The sequence below is a fragment of the Bidens hawaiensis genome, unplaced genomic scaffold, assembly GCF_021521415.1.
Source record: "Bidens hawaiensis isolate Kalapana, Puna unplaced genomic scaffold, B.hawaiensis_p1.1 tig00035215_1, whole genome shotgun sequence".
Taxonomy (NCBI): domain Eukaryota; kingdom Viridiplantae; phylum Streptophyta; class Magnoliopsida; order Asterales; family Asteraceae; genus Bidens; species Bidens hawaiensis.
In genome coordinates, this window is record NW_027496136.1 from 46,308 (window position 1) to 65,766 (window position 19,459).

The following is a 19,459-nucleotide window of genomic DNA, read 5'->3' on the forward strand; positions in this document are numbered from 1 at the left end:
CGATTCCTAGTTTACATTTGCACTCTGCAACACTATAAGAAGGATTTGAACTTGTGTAATGAAATATGACAAGTGTTATGACCATTTGAAAGAGACATAACTATAATTGCAGGTTGCGACAAATGTCTTTCAAAGAAAATAAAAATCCTATTATGTTAAAGTTTGAACAGTAAGCTTTTCTGTTGTAAGAACCTATAATAGCCATAAAAGAAAGGGAATCCAATAAAAACATATAGAACCTATGGCCTTTCATCTTTTATTATATTTAATGCACGGTATAGTAACTATTTTATCTTTATAAATTTAAATTATAATTACCATTATTATTGAGTTATATTATCCTACCCTAAATGAATAAATCAATAATAGAGTTTACTACTTGCATACTATTACAAAAATTACACACATTAAATTGTCTTATTATGCTTATATAAAAATAACATATGAATATTGAGTACACACACACTCTCCCTCTATATATATTGTCCCACAAAATCTCATACCTCTCAAAGACTATGATGATAGTTTCAAGTTTCACTTTCACTTTCACTTTCACTTTCACTTTCACTTTCTTGTTTTTCACACTCACAACTCTCCAACTCGGTAACTCACAACCCACTCTCAACTCACACGAACAAGAAACACTATACCTTTTACTCGAATCACTCAACTCCAACGTCCCATGGCGTTCATACTTCCCGGACGACCTCTGCTCGTCCGGCCCACACGGCATCCTTTGCGACTACACCACCGACCCCACAACTTTACACGTCACCGAACTCAGTTTCGGGTTCGTCTCAGACTACAACCCGAACCCGAATTGCACACCCAACTCCACCTTACCCGACCCGTTTCCATTCCACTCATTTCCCCACCTCCGAAAACTCTTCTTCTATAACTGCTTCACCCACAAACCCGTTTCCTTACCCGGGTTTTCCCGGGTCGGGTCGGGTCTTGAAGAGCTTGTGTTCATTAACAACCCTTCACTTTTTGGCTCATTGAGTGATGATATTGGTGACTTGAAGTCGTTACGTCGGTTGATTATAACCGGGACGAATGTCTCCGGTGAAATCCCAGTTGGGTTCGGGGAGTTGGTGAGCCTGGAAGAGGCTACGCTCTCCCGAAATTATTTCACCGGGGACGTGAAAGTAAATTTTTCAAAACTTAAGAAGTTAGAAGTTTTGGACCTTGGTTATAATAAGTTAACCGGGGTGGTCCCGGGATCAATTGGAGAGTTGAAAAGTCTGTTGAAACTCGATTTGAGTTTTAACAGGTTTTCTGGTGGGGTCCCGGAGACGATGGGCGGGTTAACGGGTTTGGAGCTTTTGGATTTGAGTGAGAACCGGTTAAGGGGAGGTGGGGTGCCTTTGTTTTTGTTGAATATGAGGAAACTAAAGGGGGTGTATTTGAGTGGGAATGAATTAGGAGGGGTGATTCCTGACATATGGGAGAAGTTGAGGGGTGTTGAAGGAGTTGGGTTGTCAAGGTTAGGGCTTGTTGGTGAAATTCCATCTTCCATGGGGGTATTTTTGGAAAATGTGAGTTATTTGGGGCTTGATAATAATAAGCTTAGTGGAAAAGTTCCTAAAGAGTTTGGAAAATTAGGGGTGGTGAGGTTAGAAGGGAACCCTGAGTTGTGTGTGGATGAAAGGGTAATTAAGTCATTTTCTAAAAGGAGAGGTGGGTTGGGTGAGGTGAAGATTTGCAACAAGGTTGAAGACCCTATATATGCACAAGTATATGGCACTAGTTCTTCAAGTACAAATGGTCATCATATCTATTGCCTATTTATTTTGTGTATATTGTTATGGTGGTAGAGATGATTTATGTTGTTAGAAAAAGAAAACTATACCTCTTGTAAGGGCAATATTGTAATTACACTTGTCAAATTTACTAGAGTTTGTCTTGTTCAAATTAGCATACACATGTTTTGATATTGTTATTTATGGTAGTAGAGATGACTTAGGTGGTTAGAAAAAAGAAACTAGCATATTTTGACATGTCTACCTCTTGTAAGGGCAATATTGTAATGATACTTGGAGTTTGTCTTGTTTAAGTTAGCATACACATGTTTAATAAGCATGGTCATGACGGCTCATATAAGTAATATTATAAGCTTCAACTGAACCTGTTTATTAATATACTTATTGTCTATTATTTATATGTAGTATGCTTTTGTTTACAATGATAATAAAATATAACATAACACATATACTAGGGGTTGTATCATCAGATTAATAATATATTGTTTTTGGTGATTACATATCATCATAATTACTTATTAAAAAAACTTACATTTTGACAAGCAAATGATTCAATAGGCTAACGAGTCTAATCAAAGTCGGTACCTAAAACTTGCTTACTAAATGAGTTACAACTTAAGCTTGAGTACAACTCATTTAAACACTGCTTGACTTGTGCACACTAAAATGCGCGTAGTGCAACTCTTAGTGACCAATCAACTTGATATAAAAATAAATTTCGTCAAAACCAAGATGCTAGAGTTTTGCGCACAAGCAACAAAATAAAAACTAACCAGATAAAAGGCTTCTACCCTAGCGATATCATGGTGTGCAGTGAAGATGTTCATCCTCAGACCTCAAATGGTTAAGGGTTATAGTCCCATAAAAACCATTGGTATATATTTAGAGGATGTTAGTTAGCTATTCTAAAAGTACTGGAATAATATAAGAAAGAGAAATCAGAAAATGGTTTTCCTGTCATTTATCTGCATCGGCGCATGCGGATGGTTGTGAACTAACATCATCCGCTTAAGTTGGTTTCTTTTTACGAGTCCCTTTTGAGACTTCTGGCAATGACTTGTCCTGGGCCCCACGATCCTCCGCACCCCTAGTGTGGTGTCGTCTTGGTTGCCTTGATTTGGGTTGGGAATCATGGTCGGCAGCATTTTCCACTGAGCGATGACCCCGGTGTCTAGATTTTACCTTTTCTTGACTTTCTCTTCTAGACATCTTTTGGTCTGAATCCATAACAATAATTATAGATAATATACATCCAATGATTATGTACTTTTGGACTCATTCAATCATTAAAAGGTTGAATCATTCTAACCTTCAGAAACTCCTTTCGAGTCATCACTTGGGCCTTTTGATACGTCTGATGATGCAGATTGACATTCTGTATTTGTACCGAACCCCCACATCTGAACACCAAACATAAAATATTTAAAAAAAAATAAAATATATAATAACAGAACACATCAAACATCAAACATCATACATACCCAGCTGGGAGCTTCTTCATATGATCCATCACATCCATAATGAGCCACATGCTTCACGTCTGTCGGGCCACCAATTTGTATATCTTGTTTTTTCTCGTCTTCTGCATCGAACAGATTCTTAATCAAGTTAATAATAAATATAAACATGTGAATTCACATTAATAACCAAGAGGCTTACCAATAGCTTGAGAAAAATATCTTAGGCTTTTAAAAATTCCTTTCACCTTATGAGTATTCATCTTCGAAGGATGACGGTTTGGATCCGTGCGCGGTTCTTTTGACCCCATAAAATGTCAATAAATATAACCAAATAGATCGGTACTGATTATAGAAGCTGGAAAAGAAATGACACAGATAGAGATAACGATGATAATCAACGAAGAAATCACCACAAAGAGAGCCTATGCATGTATGAAGCATAAAACATCACCTTTGATATTTCTTGAACAAATTCAAACTAGTGGATAAAATTAAGATTTAATAAGAGGTGGTTAAGATTGAGAGAGAATAATCTTAACCTTCTCATTGGCTTGTATTCTATGCATCTACAATTGTAAGTGTGAGCATATACAAGCCAAAAATTATGCATAATTTCATGCAGTAACGACATTTGTGGTCCAAACAAACATATTATATAAATATAGATGTTATAAGTTTACAGATGGTCAAAAGAGTAAGGGTACATATAAAAGCTTAGTTTCTAGATCATTGTCGAGATCCCATAATCTTCTTGATCATTATTATGCTTTCAGATCATCCAAACCAAGGCTTGCCTGCATAATAGAATCACCACAAACGATCAACAGAAGCATATACTGTTTTACCATTTTTCTGTTTTTATGTTGTTTAGATTCCTTGAGTCGCACTCTATGTTTCTAAGATGTTTTTATGTCTATATATGGTTTGGAGCCGAGGTTCTCCTCTATCCTGCATCCCACCTAGCAGTGTAAACGAGCCAAGCTCGAGCTCATTTAACTTACGAGAGCGAGAGCATGGCTTGTTTCGAGCTTTATTTCTAAAGCTCAAACTCAGCCCGTGAGTAGTTTTTTCAAGCTCAAGCTCGGCTTATGTATTATTTATATACTAACTTACATGCATTCATATTGATTTTTTATATATATGTTAACTAAAATTGTATATATAATATGAAAATGTATTATTATTTTTCATACGCCCTGCTTGCGGTGCGCGCATATAATGTATATATGTGTGAACCCTCGGGTGGGCAAAAGTAAAATTGCACTAATTTTGACGTTATTTTACTAATCTCGTGAAAATAACGTTAAAAGTGGCGGAAGGTTAATCAGGCATCATGTGGTGGCGTTGATAGCCGAAAGACAAGGGCACATGCACCGATCAGCCGGTGTCCCGATGATTGAGTGCTATGTGCCTTATGTTTGGGGCTTGATGCAAAACTACTATCGAGCCGGGGGTCTCACCGGAAGCAGCCTCTCTATCCCTATGGGATAGAGGTAAGGCTGTCTACATCTTACCCTCCTCAGACCCTACCATAGCATTGCTATTGGTGGGATATACTGAGTACGATGATGATGATGATTTTTCATAATTTTATATATGATAATAATTATTATATAAATACATATATATTTAATAAAAATTTAAATAGTACGCTCATTTAGGTTCGCAAGCCGCCCGATAAGTGAAGCTCGGGCTCCGGCTCATTTATTAAACAAGTTTATTTTTTTTTAGGCTCGAGCTTGTTTAAGCACGGGTCAATTCAAGATTTTAGTGAGTCGATCTCGAGTAGCTCATAAGCAGCTTGGATCATTTGCATCCCTTATCCCACCCCCCAAGTCCCTGCCAATAGCCTTTGCTTTTGGGTGGGATTTCACTAGGTATGATTATTGTATATCTTGTGTGTACAATACATGTCAATAAAAAGCAAAAACTTTCTTGTGATAAAATCTCACCAAGAACTTGTGGTTCTCCTCAAGAAGTGGTGTGAAAGTTGCACAAAATTTTTCAATATCAGAACGGATGTCACCCTTCCCAGCCACAACATCCATGAACTTGTTCCGCTCAGGAGCAAGCTTCATTGCAACCTGCGAATCAGGTTTGGGGTTATAACAAGAAAACTATTTGTTACTTTATGGTTATTGTTTAATAAAATGGGCTGTGTTAGCCAACCCGAAATCTGTATTTTATCGTGTCATGTCAGGAATTGCCACAATGGCACCAACTAATAATAATTATAATTAGAAGTCACCAAACAGCAAACGCGTACCGTGAAAGTTGAACTGGCCAACCATCCGTGAAACTTCTTTAGGGTTTTAGTATACGCTTCAGAACAAACTTGTGACATGGCCCAATCTTCATGCTCCATTATGTTACGGAACAATTCCAGTATAAAATCCATTGCCCTGAAAAAATAATCAATTTGTGAGCATAAAATATTTAATTATTTGGGTTATCAACTTTGAAGGTAGAAGAGCTGCGTATCCTCACCTAGTTAGCCACAAAAGACCGTTGGTGCAACTTGATGAATCTTTAGCTTTTTTAGCTGCAACCTCCACCTGAACCATACTGTATAGGTTCTGAAATTCTGTTGGGTTGGTCAAATATTTGTTCTCCAATCTCTGACCAAAGAGTATACACGGATTAGTGAAGTTTAAACAGTTAGATTCAGAGCAGAAACAAAAAAAATGTGAAATATGTAAGTTGAAACGAACAAATGCCGGAAATAAAGCAAACTACAAACTCAAATTATAGACGTATAACCAAGTAATTACATGTCCCTTAATACAGAAATATATGCACATTCTTGGTTTTAAAATGTGATATGCTCCGATGTGTTTTGATCCATTAAGCCGATGCGGATGCGCACACATCACGTATGCAAGGCGTTTCTTATTAAAAAAATACTAAAAATTATTTACCTATAGTATTTTAACTTGCTAACTTTTAAATACTAAAAAATAAGACATTAAAAAAACGTTATAGTACCACCAAAGAAGTTTCATGTATAACCAAAATAGGTCCTTACTTTGTGTGTACAAGTAGTCTATGCATCAGGTTCAAGTAAGCTATGCAAAAACTCACTTTAACTCAAAAATGCACACATCAGAATTGGAAAATTATGTTGCCATCAAGGTTTCGGGTCAATATGGGTTCTAAGCAAAAAACTGAGCCGGGATGTAACGAGTCATTTTAGAAAAATGTACCAAAATAGGTTCACCCGATATATTTTTTATGGTGGCTAGTGGTGACGGTGATGGTGTCGGCGACAATGAGTGGGTGGTGAAGACAAACAATGGTTATGGGTGGTGCTAACTCACTCAGACCCTTTTAAGTTAACCAGTGTTATAATTATTACCCGTTTTGACCCGTTGACTAATTAAAGTAAGCCCAAATTGACTCATTGACTTATGTGAGATGACCCAAATGAACCCATATACAATTTAATTCTGCCCAAATAAACCAATTCATTAAATGGGTCATGGTTGGCACAATTCAAATTCAGACCAAAAAATAACCCATCATCAAAATGAAGGAAGAGGTGGAATACTTACTGTTATATTACCACCAACATCAGTTTTGACAAGCGCCATAGCAGCTCCAAATTTGTCTAGCATCATGTAAGAAAACTAGAATGTAAGTTGTTGAAACATGAATGACTATATTCTTTTTTAGTTTATGGGGTCAATTTAAATGTCATACTGTCATGTATAATGTATTTCACTATTTCCTATATTGAAAGTGTAAAATACTGTTAGGGGGCTTTATTATAAGAGTGAATATACCATTGCATACATTTTATTTCTGACACGAAAACTTAATATTTAAAATGCGGAGTATAAGTTAATATGTAGAAAATCATACCAATAACAGGTAGTATATGTTTGCAGACGTCTAAGAAAGGCTTGGTAAGCATTTCTCCTTGTTCAGACTTGACATGTTTCATTCCTTCTATAGCAGGAGCTAGCACCGTTCCTTCCATCTTGAGATTGAGCTTACTGCAATAGTAAAATGATATTAAAATTAGATTTAATGCTTCACTTTGCTCTCTTTTATTGATACAATCAGATACAAAAAGCAACAACAAACATCAGATCATGGTATAATCATGTCTAGTACACCAACAGGACTCGCCTGATTATAGAATATAAATCATCCAATAATAATATTAATAGCAAACCTCAATCAACATCATCGCCAAACCAAAAGTTACAGATCAGGAAACTTCATGAAACGAATTCCGACTATCAAAGGATTAGCATTCTAAGTTTTAACTCTTATCTAAGCAGAAGTACATGAATCCTACAGATTCTAGAGCAAAATAATTAGCATTCAGATCTATGATGTCTATCTATTTATATCACGAAATGGATTATAGCACGCATAGCTGCATTATCCAGATTCTATAGGGTAATCATAAAATATTCAGATAGAAGTTTGACAAATCATCATAGATATAGATCGTATTTATAAGCCCTATATCTAAATTAATCATGAAATAACAATTCAAAAATTGAAGAAGATGCTAAGTAGATCTGAATGCACACAGTTAATCAACAGAAACACATAAGTAGATCGTGATTAAATGAATGAACAAATTGAAGACGAAGATTTGAAGTTTGGATTCACCTGCAGCAGCAGCAGCAGGTTTGCGTTAAATGAACGGTGTTGTAATCAGTGAAGTCTTAAACCAGTCAATTGTGATTCTGTGTACATCTTCACCCACACTGAGAGGTTTGATTTTTGTTTATTTTTTAAAAATTTAAAAATAAAATTAACCATGATATATTTTTTTACAAAGCTTTAATATTTACTAGATATGTGTCCGTGTGATACGACAAATATTTGAATAAAGATAATCATGTAACAATTATGTGTTTTCATGGTTTGGCTTAAAATTTATTGTTTAAACTGGTCATCAGTTAGGTTTCACATTTAGTTTTTCTATAACTTTCGGTTTCAATTTATAACAGTTTAGTTTCGATTTTCATCAAAAAAATATAGTTACTAATGGTTTGTCTCTCGTCGAACCGAGTCGTGAGCACGCGTACGTAACATGCTATTTTTTTATTGAAAAGGCCTACAACACTATCATACTCAAATTAAAGAATAAAATGCTTGTTTTTATGGTGTAATTTTTGTTAAAAATATTAAAGTATGAAGAAATTATGGTCGTTTAAAAATCGTGTGAGAGTTGGTTGAAAACTAAAACAAAAATAATATTTGGTGAAAGATGAGAGACCAAACTTGTAAATATTTATTAATTTTTCAAAAGTCTAGTAAAGTTAGAGTGAAAAGTTATAAATATTTTCAAATAATTGAAATTTCAGGTGAGATTTTATGTTCGAAAGACCATGCTTTTTTTCAACATGCTTTGTATGTTGTACTATGTGTTACATAGCTTGTAAATCCATTAAAACCAAAGTGTCTTAATGTGCCCATCTTTCATACATTATTATATACAATATGGATATATCAAAGTTTATGAAGATGGTGTACTTAGGTTACCTGGCACCATAAACGATCGCCGACATATGAGATCGTCTTTTTGTCATTGGGTTATCCCGGATAGCCATGCTTTATTAGATGGTCGTTGAATAAAGAGTTAAAAATATAATTATTTTTAATAATCGGTTTTTGAAACACAATAACAAGTATTTGCGTGTTACATAAAAAGTTATTCTCTATCGTAAAATGTTACATGGATATCATTTTCTATTATGATACCGATACATTATATCTTATCTTATGTTTATAGGCTATACTGTTAATTCTATTGTTATCTTTTGTTGTTATTAAGTTAACAATTATAACCCAAGAAGTTGACCCAAGAGTTAAGTGCCATTTTAGTATCTGTTGTTTGTTTAATTACGCAACTTTAGTACTTTTTTTGAATTTATTGCAAATGGCTACTTCACCTTTCTAAAATTTGTCATTTTAGTACTTTTTTCTATCCCCGTCTATTTTTGTCCGTTAAGTCAGGGATAATTCGATAATTTATTTATTTTCTTAATTCTTTTCTTTTCTTATTATTTTTCTCTTCTTAAGATAAAAGAGGGAATGTGTAATTAAAAAAAGGAAATTTGTCCACCAGATATTTTTCCCATTAAACCCACATTCAAGCATAAGTTACATTCCCTGCCAACAGGTTGACCACCACCACTATGCAAATCCGGCTACCATTGTATAGGCCCGGCTGAACCCTAGCCTTCCTGAAGGGGCGACAATGAAACCAATGCTAAGGACCGGAGGAAGCAACCGCATCTCACACCACTTGAGTACTCGACCACCATTCGACAACCACACAGTCTCTCTCTCTCTCTCTCTTCAGATATGAATTGCTAGAGACCCTATCGATTTTCCGGCAACTCATCAATCCCAACAATTTTCCGGCTACCCGTCAAAATTGATATATAATATATCCCCGTTCATTCAATCTATCTACCCCTCACCACTGAAATCAGCCATAAACCTACAAATTTCATATATGAAGAGGGCGATTTTGGCTATCAGATCTGAGGAACTGTAGCGTCTGGTGACTTTAAATGCAAAATCGGCGCGGCGATGGTTTTTGGTTTGGGCGGTGGTGGTTATTGATTCTGTTTGGGTGGTTTTCAAAGGTGACGGCGACGGTCTTTGGTGGTGGGTGTGGTTTTTGATAGGCTAAGATTTTCGATGGTGGCAGGCTGGTTTTAAGTTGTTCCACGTGCAACAGTAGTCTTCAATGGTAAATTTAGGGTTTAATTAAAAAAATATTTATTCCAGGGGAAGACTTATAAAAGAAAAGAAAAAAGAAAAAAATAACGAAATTACCGAATTACCCCTGACTTAACGGACAAAAATAAACGGAGTTAGAAAAAAGTACTAAAATGGCAAGTTTTAGAAAGGTGAAGTAGTCATTTGCAATAAATTCAAAAAAAGTATTAAAGTTGCGTAATTAGACAAACAACAGGTACTAAAATGACACTTAACTCTTGACCCAATTAACACGTAATTTAAATAAAATTACTCTGATTTTCGTATATACTAATGTTGTTATATGTGCAAAGAAAATTGTTGGGCAATACAAGAGCTAAATGAGCATAGTTACATCACGTAAAAAATTAGTAGTTGTTTAATTGTACTTGATCAAAGATTAACACATGAAAAAGTCGTTAGTGTTTTCATGTCATCCTTCACTTTAACTAGTTTACGCTTTATGGCAGACAAAAAGTTGAGTCTAGCTTCTTTAACAAGCTGATCTTGTTCATCTTGTTACTAACCCCACAAGGATCTAGATGGTGAATGAATAGAAAAGGTGGGTAAACACCATAACCATCAAACATAGAAGTTCAAAACTGAATCAAACAAGACTTGAATCCCTTTAATACCTTTTAAAAGGTCAAAACACAAAAATCCTAAAATCCCAGCAATAATAATCTAGTCAACAACATTCAAATAAACCGCACCCAACGCTCAAGCCTCAAGCGGTCTCCTTCTTTAGCTTTGCTAGTTCTTGCCTAACAACTCCCGCTTTCTGCAAGTTCAAAAAAGTAGGCAAAATATCAAATTAGTCAGATAGGTAAAATAAATTATCTCTAGTCGATCAAATGAGTAAAACTGAAAACAGCTCAATAGTGTATAAAAAACATGCAAAACAAGTCAACTGGTCAAAATTCAGTCGTTGAACTTGATTAGGCTCACAAGCCTAAACAAGCCTTTTTACTTAAATATAATTATTAATACATTTTCACATATATACAAATACACAAGAATAAATAATTAATAATTAAAAACACAAAGAAAACAATTTAAGACTGATAAAAAACAGAACTCACAAACCTAAAAGTGTCATTTACTTGAGTAAAATATCTATAAACAAAACACTTAGAAACTGAAGAATGCAAAAAAACGTACTTAATGAAATCTAAAGAGCTAGTGAGTCTAAAATTATATTACTGATATAATAAAATATATAAATAAATACTTCGAAAATACTTGATAACAACCTAACGCAAAAAAAAAACAAAAAAAAAATATTGACTAACATGATAAAGAAAGCAGAGCTCAAACTTGTAAAAGTGTAGAACTAAACACACGCTGAGCTCAAAAATATAATAGTCCAGTCTTGACTTGAGCTGACCAGCATAACCTTTATCTAAAATGCACAAAGTGAAGGTAAGGATCAAAAGTACTAACCTTAATCTTTGCCAACATAATCTTAAACCGATCAAAATCGTTAAGAGAGACTCTCTTCTTTTGAACAATGAATTTTCTTCCCCACGAGCTGTTTTCCCACTTGTTCTTCACATCTAAAAACATTAAAAAAAACTCAGTAACCAAACCAACAGTCAACAAACATAACATAACCTTTGCCATTTCATTAATGTATACTTACCAGCAGCCTCCATTGCAGCAATGAGAGTCTTCTTATTTGGAACTCTGTTGATATCGATTTTGATGTCCGTTAGTGTTAGCCTCTTGAAGTTCATTTGGCCTCTAACCATGTCAGGAGAATCAACAAGAGCCTACATTTAAAATCAAAAAAATAATATCAGACCATAAACCAGCTATACAACAGAATAAAAACATTAACCATCATTTGAGAAATGACTTCAAACTACATAAAACAAAACTTTATTTAAGTTGTAATCAAAGTTTTTTTTATTATCACAAAACTTGGATCATATTCACTGATACATAAACATTTAAATACCACTTAATTATGTTACTGGTGTTCACTAACTATTAAAACCGAATGGGCGACTAAAACCGAAACTAAAAGGCCGATTCACTAAAACCAAAACTAAAAAGCCGGTTCAGCAGGCTTGGAGTTTAAGTTTCGGTTTTGACGGTTTGACAGTCAGCACAAGGTTTAATACTTGAAAGCAACAATTTAAACTTAACTGTTCTCTTAATCTTTTCATTTTGAAATGTGTATTTACATATAAATATTGTATCAAAAACCATCTTTTATCTATTTAAAAACTTAATACAATCTAACAAATTCTAGATATGAAAAAGAAAACCTGTTCAAAATACACAAACCAACTAATTTAGTACTTAATAATTCGTAAAAAAAGACATTAAAATAAAACTACTGAGTAAATTGAGCTACAAATAACAAACATAAAGCTAACAATATTTATCAATTAACAATCAAACCAAAGCAAAAAATGAGCAAATTATAACAACTTCAAAGGAGAATGAATATACCCTGTTTTGATCGATGACGTCAACAATGACAACAAGCTTTCCATAATCCTTTCCGTAGTTAACAAGAGCAATTCTTCCTATCTCGACGTACCTCTTGAACGGCTACAAATATCAAATAATAATAAGGTTGATGAACTAACACACATGGTTATAAACATCAAAATCAAAGAGTTGCATTATACCATTTTGTTGTTTAAAGTAGCAGATCGCCGGAGGCTGTGGTGATTGATTGAAGAAGATGAAAGCCAGCTAGGGTTTTCCACTGGTCGTTGGCTTTAATAGTTAGGGCTCGCTTGTTTGTAATTTCGATTTGGGCCCATTATTTGAATGTAGCCCGGCCCAGTCTAAGCAAGAGATGAAGAGAGTGGTGCAAATCCCAACTGACCCAAACCGGAACCTTTATGGTTGAAACATGTTTGTAACCGATATTAGCCACTTGTTAGGGACTCTTTAATAACCGAACCAAACCGGTTATACTGGTTACGGCTTTTTCACTCAAGCCTCGGTTATTGAGATTAACCGGTTTTTACTATTTGACCAACAACCGGTATGGTTAATAGTCGATGCCCTCGACAACTAGTTAACCAGTATTTGAATCTCTAAAGTGAATCGATGGTGAATGTTGGAAAAATACTTTTAATTTTTTTTAGTATTACACACATAACTATTTTAAATTAATAAATATGCTAATTAAAAAAATGTCATATTTATTTACTTTAATTTATATCATTATAATCAAATCATAATATAGTTGATGGATTTCTTCTCGATTATCTGCCGGCGCTCCAACGAAGGCACTGTTAGCCTTCGTGGAGCGCTTTCTTTCTGTCGCCTGACGGCTGCGTCACGCAGCCTAGACTCGTCTGTCATCGAAACGTTTACAACGTTTGTTTACTCCTTTGTAAAGAAACACAAGATCGAAAAAGGCGCATTGGAGTGCCCATGTGCCTCAACAAGTACAAAGAAACATCCGAATGTAAATATAGCAAGAGGGGAATGTTTTTGGTTGCAATGAGAAATAATACTCTTCACTAAAATGTAAAAACAAACAATTACCCGTCGGACATCGGGGTAAACCCATAATCGGTTAGTAAAGCTCATCCCAAACCCACCGGACATTAGTTGGGTAATTACCCGTCGGGCATCGGGAGTAAACAAGCGCCGGCCATAGCCCGTGTGGGCTATTCAACTGCACAGGTCCAAAAAACTTTGGGGGGCCCAAAATAAAAAATCAACTTCGTCATATATTAACGATTTAAGTTCGAATCCTGCCATTTACTATCCTTTTCTTTTTGTTTATTAAACATAGTATTTATTGTGTAACGACTAGAGAAGCCTAGATGCACAACACCAAATATTCTTTCTTTCTTATCGACCTATTCTCTGTGCACGAGTTAGACATTATGATGGATACATTACACTATGAAGTAGGTTTCGAGACATTATCAACTCTAAGCATTTTTAATAACTTCCTTGTCTTTGGCGCACGTGACGCCTCCTAGCTTCTTACGATAGTTAGGATTTTGATTCATTTCAAAATATATAAAGAGGTAGTTATTTGAGGAAAAAAAAACTGCATTAAAAAACCTTCATCTCCAAGTGTATATCTTTTATTAAGTAGACTCGAGCTTATTATATACAGGCTCATCAAGCTATACTAAATTGCCATTCCAAAACACACATAATTGAGGAAATAAAATAACCACCATATTGAAATATAAACAGTAAATTGAGTAATTATGATCACGACGAGTCAAAAACGTTACTTCTTGATTTGGAGAGACTCAAAGCTTCGGAGCTGATCTTCTCGGCCACCCTTTGAGATGCGAGCAAGCCCTGATGCTTTGGTCCCATAGCCAACTTGTGCTCTTGATGTGCGGGCCCCAATGCTTGACAAGATTCGGCTTGACCGGCCTTCTGTAGCTTCACCCGATGAGCCAGGTCTGGTTCCCGATAGACCTGCATACTTTGATGAGCTCACATTTCGAGATGTTCTCACCTTTTCAGAATCGGCTTGCTGTAAACAATATTATCACGGTAAATATTATGAAAGAAGATATATAGGCGAATTCGACATGTTTATTTATAAAGGGGTCATGCAATAGGCCCAAAGTGTTTTTTCAATACATAAATGATAAAACCTCCTAATTATTTTATTAAAAAGAAATTTAATTTTATTTAAAATAATATAGTTTCTGTAAGGGGCCTTTTTCGAAATCATACTTACTGAAAAATAAATCATTTACAAGAAGTGATTCGGACCAACCCAACCATTTCAACCCATACCAAAATTATCGACCCACTAACCCATCCCACGGCCCGCCCATTTTTCCACCTCAAAATAATAACTTTACCACATCCTTTGAATGCTCATTACGACCACCGACTCCCGGATGTCTTCTTGGCAATGCTTCCAACGCACGCGAATCGTGTCCACCTATTTAACAACACATGACAAATAAATATAATGTATATGCGTATGTATATATCAATTAAGCATGTAAATGAATAAAACAAACACGAACGACGCAGGTTCGTGTTCGTTCCTTCAACTTTAACGGATTGAGCACGAACAATAGAACTAGTGGAGTTTTCTTGCTAGTATACGTTTATGTTTGTTCGTTAACAGTATAAACGAACAAAAATAATTGAACATGGATGAACAAACATAACGGAGCTATAAGCAAATACCCGAAACTCTTTCCGGCTTTTCGGTCGACGTTCCACCATTTAACCCTGAATTACCACTAATATGCTGAAAAAATTATACGGTATTAAAAAACAACATGAATGCATAATTACAATAATAATAGTAATAATAATAAAGTATATGTGTGGTACGAACCCGCACTCTGGAGGTGGCACTTATTTGAGGATATTTCAATAAGTTCCAATCAAATACATAATCATATTGATAGCCTGGCAAATACGAATATATAGATATAAATACAGAAACACACACACACATATAGACTATATTAGTGATCAATGATCAACAATGGATAAATTAATTAATAAATAAAGATTGTGGAGATCACCTTCGCGAATAAATAAGTCACGGAAAAGCTTCTTCAAGTAAGAATAGGCCGGTTTATCTTCGAATCTTAACGATCGACAATAATGAAAGTATGAGACGAACTCGGATGGATATGATTTACATAGTACCTATAAAAAATTTACAAATTAGATTCAAAATTCAAATCCAAACCCCTGTTATATAGATGTACATATACGCATATTAGTATATGTATATGTAAGGTACTAAGGTGTGAATTTCTGACACGACATGAACCTAACACGAAATTCACAGGTTTGAGTTTAGTATGAATGGGTTCAGGTCAGTTTCAGTCCGAACCCGTTTAGCTAAATGTGTCAGGTTTGGGTCGGTTTTCCCGTTTAGTTAAACGGGTCAGTTTCGGGTCCAACCTGCTTAGGTAATGGGGCATGTTCCCATTAAGTTTTATTTTGTATTTTCAAAATATGTTTTATCATTAATTGAATTGGTTGGGTATTGTATGCCAAAATTTTAAAACTTAAAAGGGAAATTTACATATACGATTTTATAATAAAATTTAATTGTTTTATATACATTTGTATCATTCTTTTTAACTGTAATTCTTAAGTATTTGTTATTTGATATTCCAAATAACAGTATTAATATGCCATTAAAAAAACAGAAAAAAAAGCAAAAAGAAAATCAGGTTTAACGTATTTGTGTCGTGTTTGGGTTCATATGCTTGACGTATTAATACGCAAAAAACTAAAATCAGGTTAAATGCATCGTGTTCAGGTTCATATGCCTGACCAACCCTGACGTATTCATACGCGGAAAAAAAATTAAAAATTCAGGTTAAACGGGTTGTGTTTGGGTTCATATGTCTGACATGATTCTTGGGGTTCGTGTCGGGTTAGACCCGCCAACCTGCGAACACGACCCGCTTAGCACGCCTAAATTCACAATACCTCTATTGAAGTAAACATTTTCTTCTCACTAATCCGGTCATATTTCTGTTTCTTGTTCCCCGCTTTCAGTCCTTGCCACGGGAGGCTAATGCAAAAGCATGCACAGTATTAGATCGAAAATAAATAATAATAATAATAATAATAATAATAAAAAGATTAATAAGTGAAAAATAAATATAAAAAAATTATCTACATACCTTCCTCTAATAAAATACATAAGTATATAACCGAGAGATTCAAGATCATCCCGCCTGCTTTGTTCTGCCGCAAATAGAAAAGGCGGTATTTTATATGGCATCAAAGCATAAAAAAGTAAAAAAAAAACTCTTTTCTTATAAAAATTATACTTGGAATAATAATAATGCAAGTTATAAAAACCACTTACCAACTCCAAGATGTGTGTTGATACTACAATAGCGGGCTGTGCCTGTTAGATTCTTGTTTTCCCTGATACAATTTCAAACGAGTTCTTAAAAAACAAATTTTTTTGTTAGAAACCATTAAAATTAAAAGTTATCTTTTTTAATCATTACTTATAAACATTATTTGTTACACCTAAACTCAAACTTTATTTATTTGTTTTTCAGAACAGCTGCCTAAGCTCAATTAACATCCAAATCAACTACGTGTGGCAAAAAACAGGCTCATATGGGGTTGACGTATGAAACCAAAAAAAACAAACATAAAACCCAAACAAAAACCAACGGTTTGCTTTTATGTTTTCGTAAAAACCGAATTCTCGGTACGGTTTCGGGTTTTCCATCTAATTAGAACCGAAAAACCGAACCAAATTTGTAGGTTTTAATTTTTTGATTTTGAAAGTTAGTAATTTACAAAAATTTAATAAATAATGTAACCAAAATATTTAAGCCAAAATGTATTATAATCAGATATTGACTAACAAAAATATTTAGGTTTAAAGTTCTAAAACTAAAAAACTCATTATATGAGACTAACTCTTTTTCGGCCCAAATGGTAAAACCAAATCAAAAGGACAGAACTGTTTTCAAATACGCAAAAAATCGAATCTTTGGTTCGGTTTGAACAACAAAAAGTATTATTTTTTATAATACGGTTCTTCTAATCATACTTAAAACATACTCCAATATAATTTCAAAACCAAAAGTTAAAAAAGGAAAAAAAAAAGTGTTGGCAGGTCAAACCCGATCTGGCCCATTTTAGACAGTTTGCCACCTCTAGACTATTATACACCAACTCAAAAGTTACCTATACGGTATGTGTTTATGAGTTTGAAGATCCCTATACTTTTTTGCGAGCCCAAAATCGATCGCGTACACCTTTCATAATTATAAAACAAAAACAAAAAGATTCGATTAGCCTGCACAAAAAAAACTAAAATTTCCCAAAATTACCTGATTAGCCTTGCGACCGAGGCCCATAAGAAAATTGTCTGGCTTTAAGTCACGGTGAAGAAACCCTCTCTCATGCATGAACTCAACTCTATTTAACTGTAACATCATAACGTGTTTAAGCAGCGATTTATATATTTTGAGGTATTTCACATTTTAAAGTAGAGTTAACATCATAACTCTATGAACGCTTACTAATTGATCCGCAAGCATTAAAACCGTTTTCAAGGATAATTTTCTATTGCAATTATTGAAATAATCTTCAAGACTTGGTCCAAGAAGGTCAATGACCATACTATTGTATTCTCCCTCGACTCCGAACCACTTAAGACTTGGTATTCCCGCTTCAATAAAGAAAATGACTAAATTTATTAGAAAGGATGATTATTTTAGTCAGATAATTTTAGTTTAAAAGAACCTAGAAAAGTGATTATTGAAAAAAATGTAGAAACGAAGCTACAAGAGAGATAAACTCACATCCTCCTTGGAAAAGCCTATATATTTTTGATTCATAATGAAGTTGAGGATGTCTTGTCTTAACGGATTCCTGTAAGGCGAAATAATAAAGAAGCATAAGCTAAGCGGATGATTGTCATAGGGGTGTGCATGAAACTGAAAATAACTGATCAATAACCGAAACAATCAAACCAAACAAAAATCGTTGGTTAGGTTTTATGTTTTCGTAAAAACCGAACTTTCGGTTCGGTTTTGCATGTAATTAAAACCGAAAAAACAAACCGAATTTATGAGTTTTCATTTTTTATTTTAATTTTATGTAATTAATAAAAATTTAATAAATATTGGTACCAAAATATTTTAGCCCCAAATGTATAATAAGCAATTAATTATTAATTAACAAAAGTAACTAGAATTAGGCCCAAATTCACTATTTCGAGAATTGAGACAACTTTTTTTTTCGCCCAAAAATTTCAAGCCCAAATGTGAAAACCGAAAAAACTGAAATCGTACACGAACCGGTTTCTAAAAACTCGAAAACGGAAATTTCGCTTTTTAGCAGACCCATGCACACCCTTAAGTATGCTATGAGTGGTGTACTTTTGAAAGCCAGTATTATGTTACACTTGTACACATTGCTTTAAGTGTAATAGATAAAACGTTTTTGTAACCATGTGCTCCGCTCACTTTCTATATCCCATTATTACATATTCACAAGATCAAAACAATCACACTCGTATAGCAACCTAACTTGACGAAGATAAATATGCTGGCCAATCAATAAGAGGTTACTTAACCGGTTTTTTAAATGCAAAATAACAATTTTTTTTGTGTTTTGTCAAGAAAAATGATTTCTTTGTTGGAACAATTAACAGGAATAATGGAAACCAGTAATACCAATTTGACAGCTACTTCTTCACCAGTTTGAATATTGACACCTGCAATATCATCAAACAAGAAGATGATCATCAACATAAACACACACATACATTTATATATAATATTTGCAATGAATACCTAAATAAAGTTCACCAAATGATCCACTCCCAATTTTCTTTCCAAGCTTAAACTTCCCACCAACAACAAGATCCATAATTGCTTATTCAATCTATACAAACACCTGATTAAACTTCAATTAAGGAACCCCATTTGACAATTTCATCAAAATTAACCGAAATTCAAAATACCCATTACAGGAAGTACGAAAATTACCAAACCCTAATCTTGATTTTGACGAAAACTACATTTTAATTCT

At 34.3% G+C, this 19,459-nt stretch overlaps 4 protein-coding genes across 4 annotated transcripts; 1 reads left to right on the forward strand and 3 right to left on the reverse strand.

The window, feature by feature from the left end:
* The first annotated feature begins 518 nt into the window (after positions 1-518).
* Positions 519-1,830, forward strand: LOC143587192 (uncharacterized). The gene has a single exon (XM_077068551.1). The coding sequence runs from the start codon at positions 519-521 to the stop codon at positions 1,815-1,817; it is 1,299 nt and encodes a 432-aa protein (XP_076924666.1). The 3' UTR covers positions 1,818-1,830.
* Positions 1,831-3,205: 1,375 nt separating this feature from the next.
* LOC143587186 (glycolipid transfer protein 1-like) lies at positions 3,206-7,218 on the reverse strand. The gene is made up of 6 exons (XM_077068547.1): positions 7,085-7,218; positions 6,775-6,830; positions 5,711-5,841; positions 5,490-5,625; positions 5,176-5,307; positions 3,206-4,017 (listed from the first exon to the last, which is right to left on the reverse strand). The coding sequence occupies exons 1-6, from the start codon at positions 7,200-7,202 to the stop codon at positions 3,985-3,987; spliced, it is 606 nt and encodes a 201-aa protein (XP_076924662.1). The 5' UTR covers positions 7,203-7,218; the 3' UTR covers positions 3,206-3,984.
* Positions 7,219-10,541: 3,323 nt separating this feature from the next.
* LOC143587187 (large ribosomal subunit protein eL14y-like) lies at positions 10,542-12,672 on the reverse strand. Its single transcript, XM_077068548.1, has 5 exons — positions 12,598-12,672; positions 12,416-12,517; positions 11,598-11,727; positions 11,399-11,511; positions 10,542-10,736 (listed from the first exon to the last, which is right to left on the reverse strand). Exons 1-5 carry the CDS (start codon positions 12,598-12,600, stop codon positions 10,683-10,685), a joined length of 402 nt encoding a protein of 133 aa, XP_076924663.1. The 5' UTR covers positions 12,601-12,672; the 3' UTR covers positions 10,542-10,682.
* A 1,356-nt stretch (positions 12,673-14,028) lies between these two features.
* LOC143587188 (uncharacterized) lies at positions 14,029-19,427 on the reverse strand. Its single transcript, XM_077068549.1, has 14 exons — positions 19,222-19,427; positions 19,102-19,142; positions 18,226-18,295; positions 17,944-18,092; positions 17,752-17,847; positions 17,606-17,676; positions 16,764-16,825; positions 16,576-16,639; positions 16,379-16,463; positions 15,454-15,580; positions 15,261-15,334; positions 15,107-15,170; positions 14,770-14,852; positions 14,029-14,432 (listed from the first exon to the last, which is right to left on the reverse strand). The coding sequence occupies exons 1-14, from the start codon at positions 19,295-19,297 to the stop codon at positions 14,178-14,180; spliced, it is 1,317 nt and encodes a 438-aa protein (XP_076924664.1). The 5' UTR covers positions 19,298-19,427; the 3' UTR covers positions 14,029-14,177.
* Between the last annotated feature and the right edge of the window lie 32 nt (positions 19,428-19,459).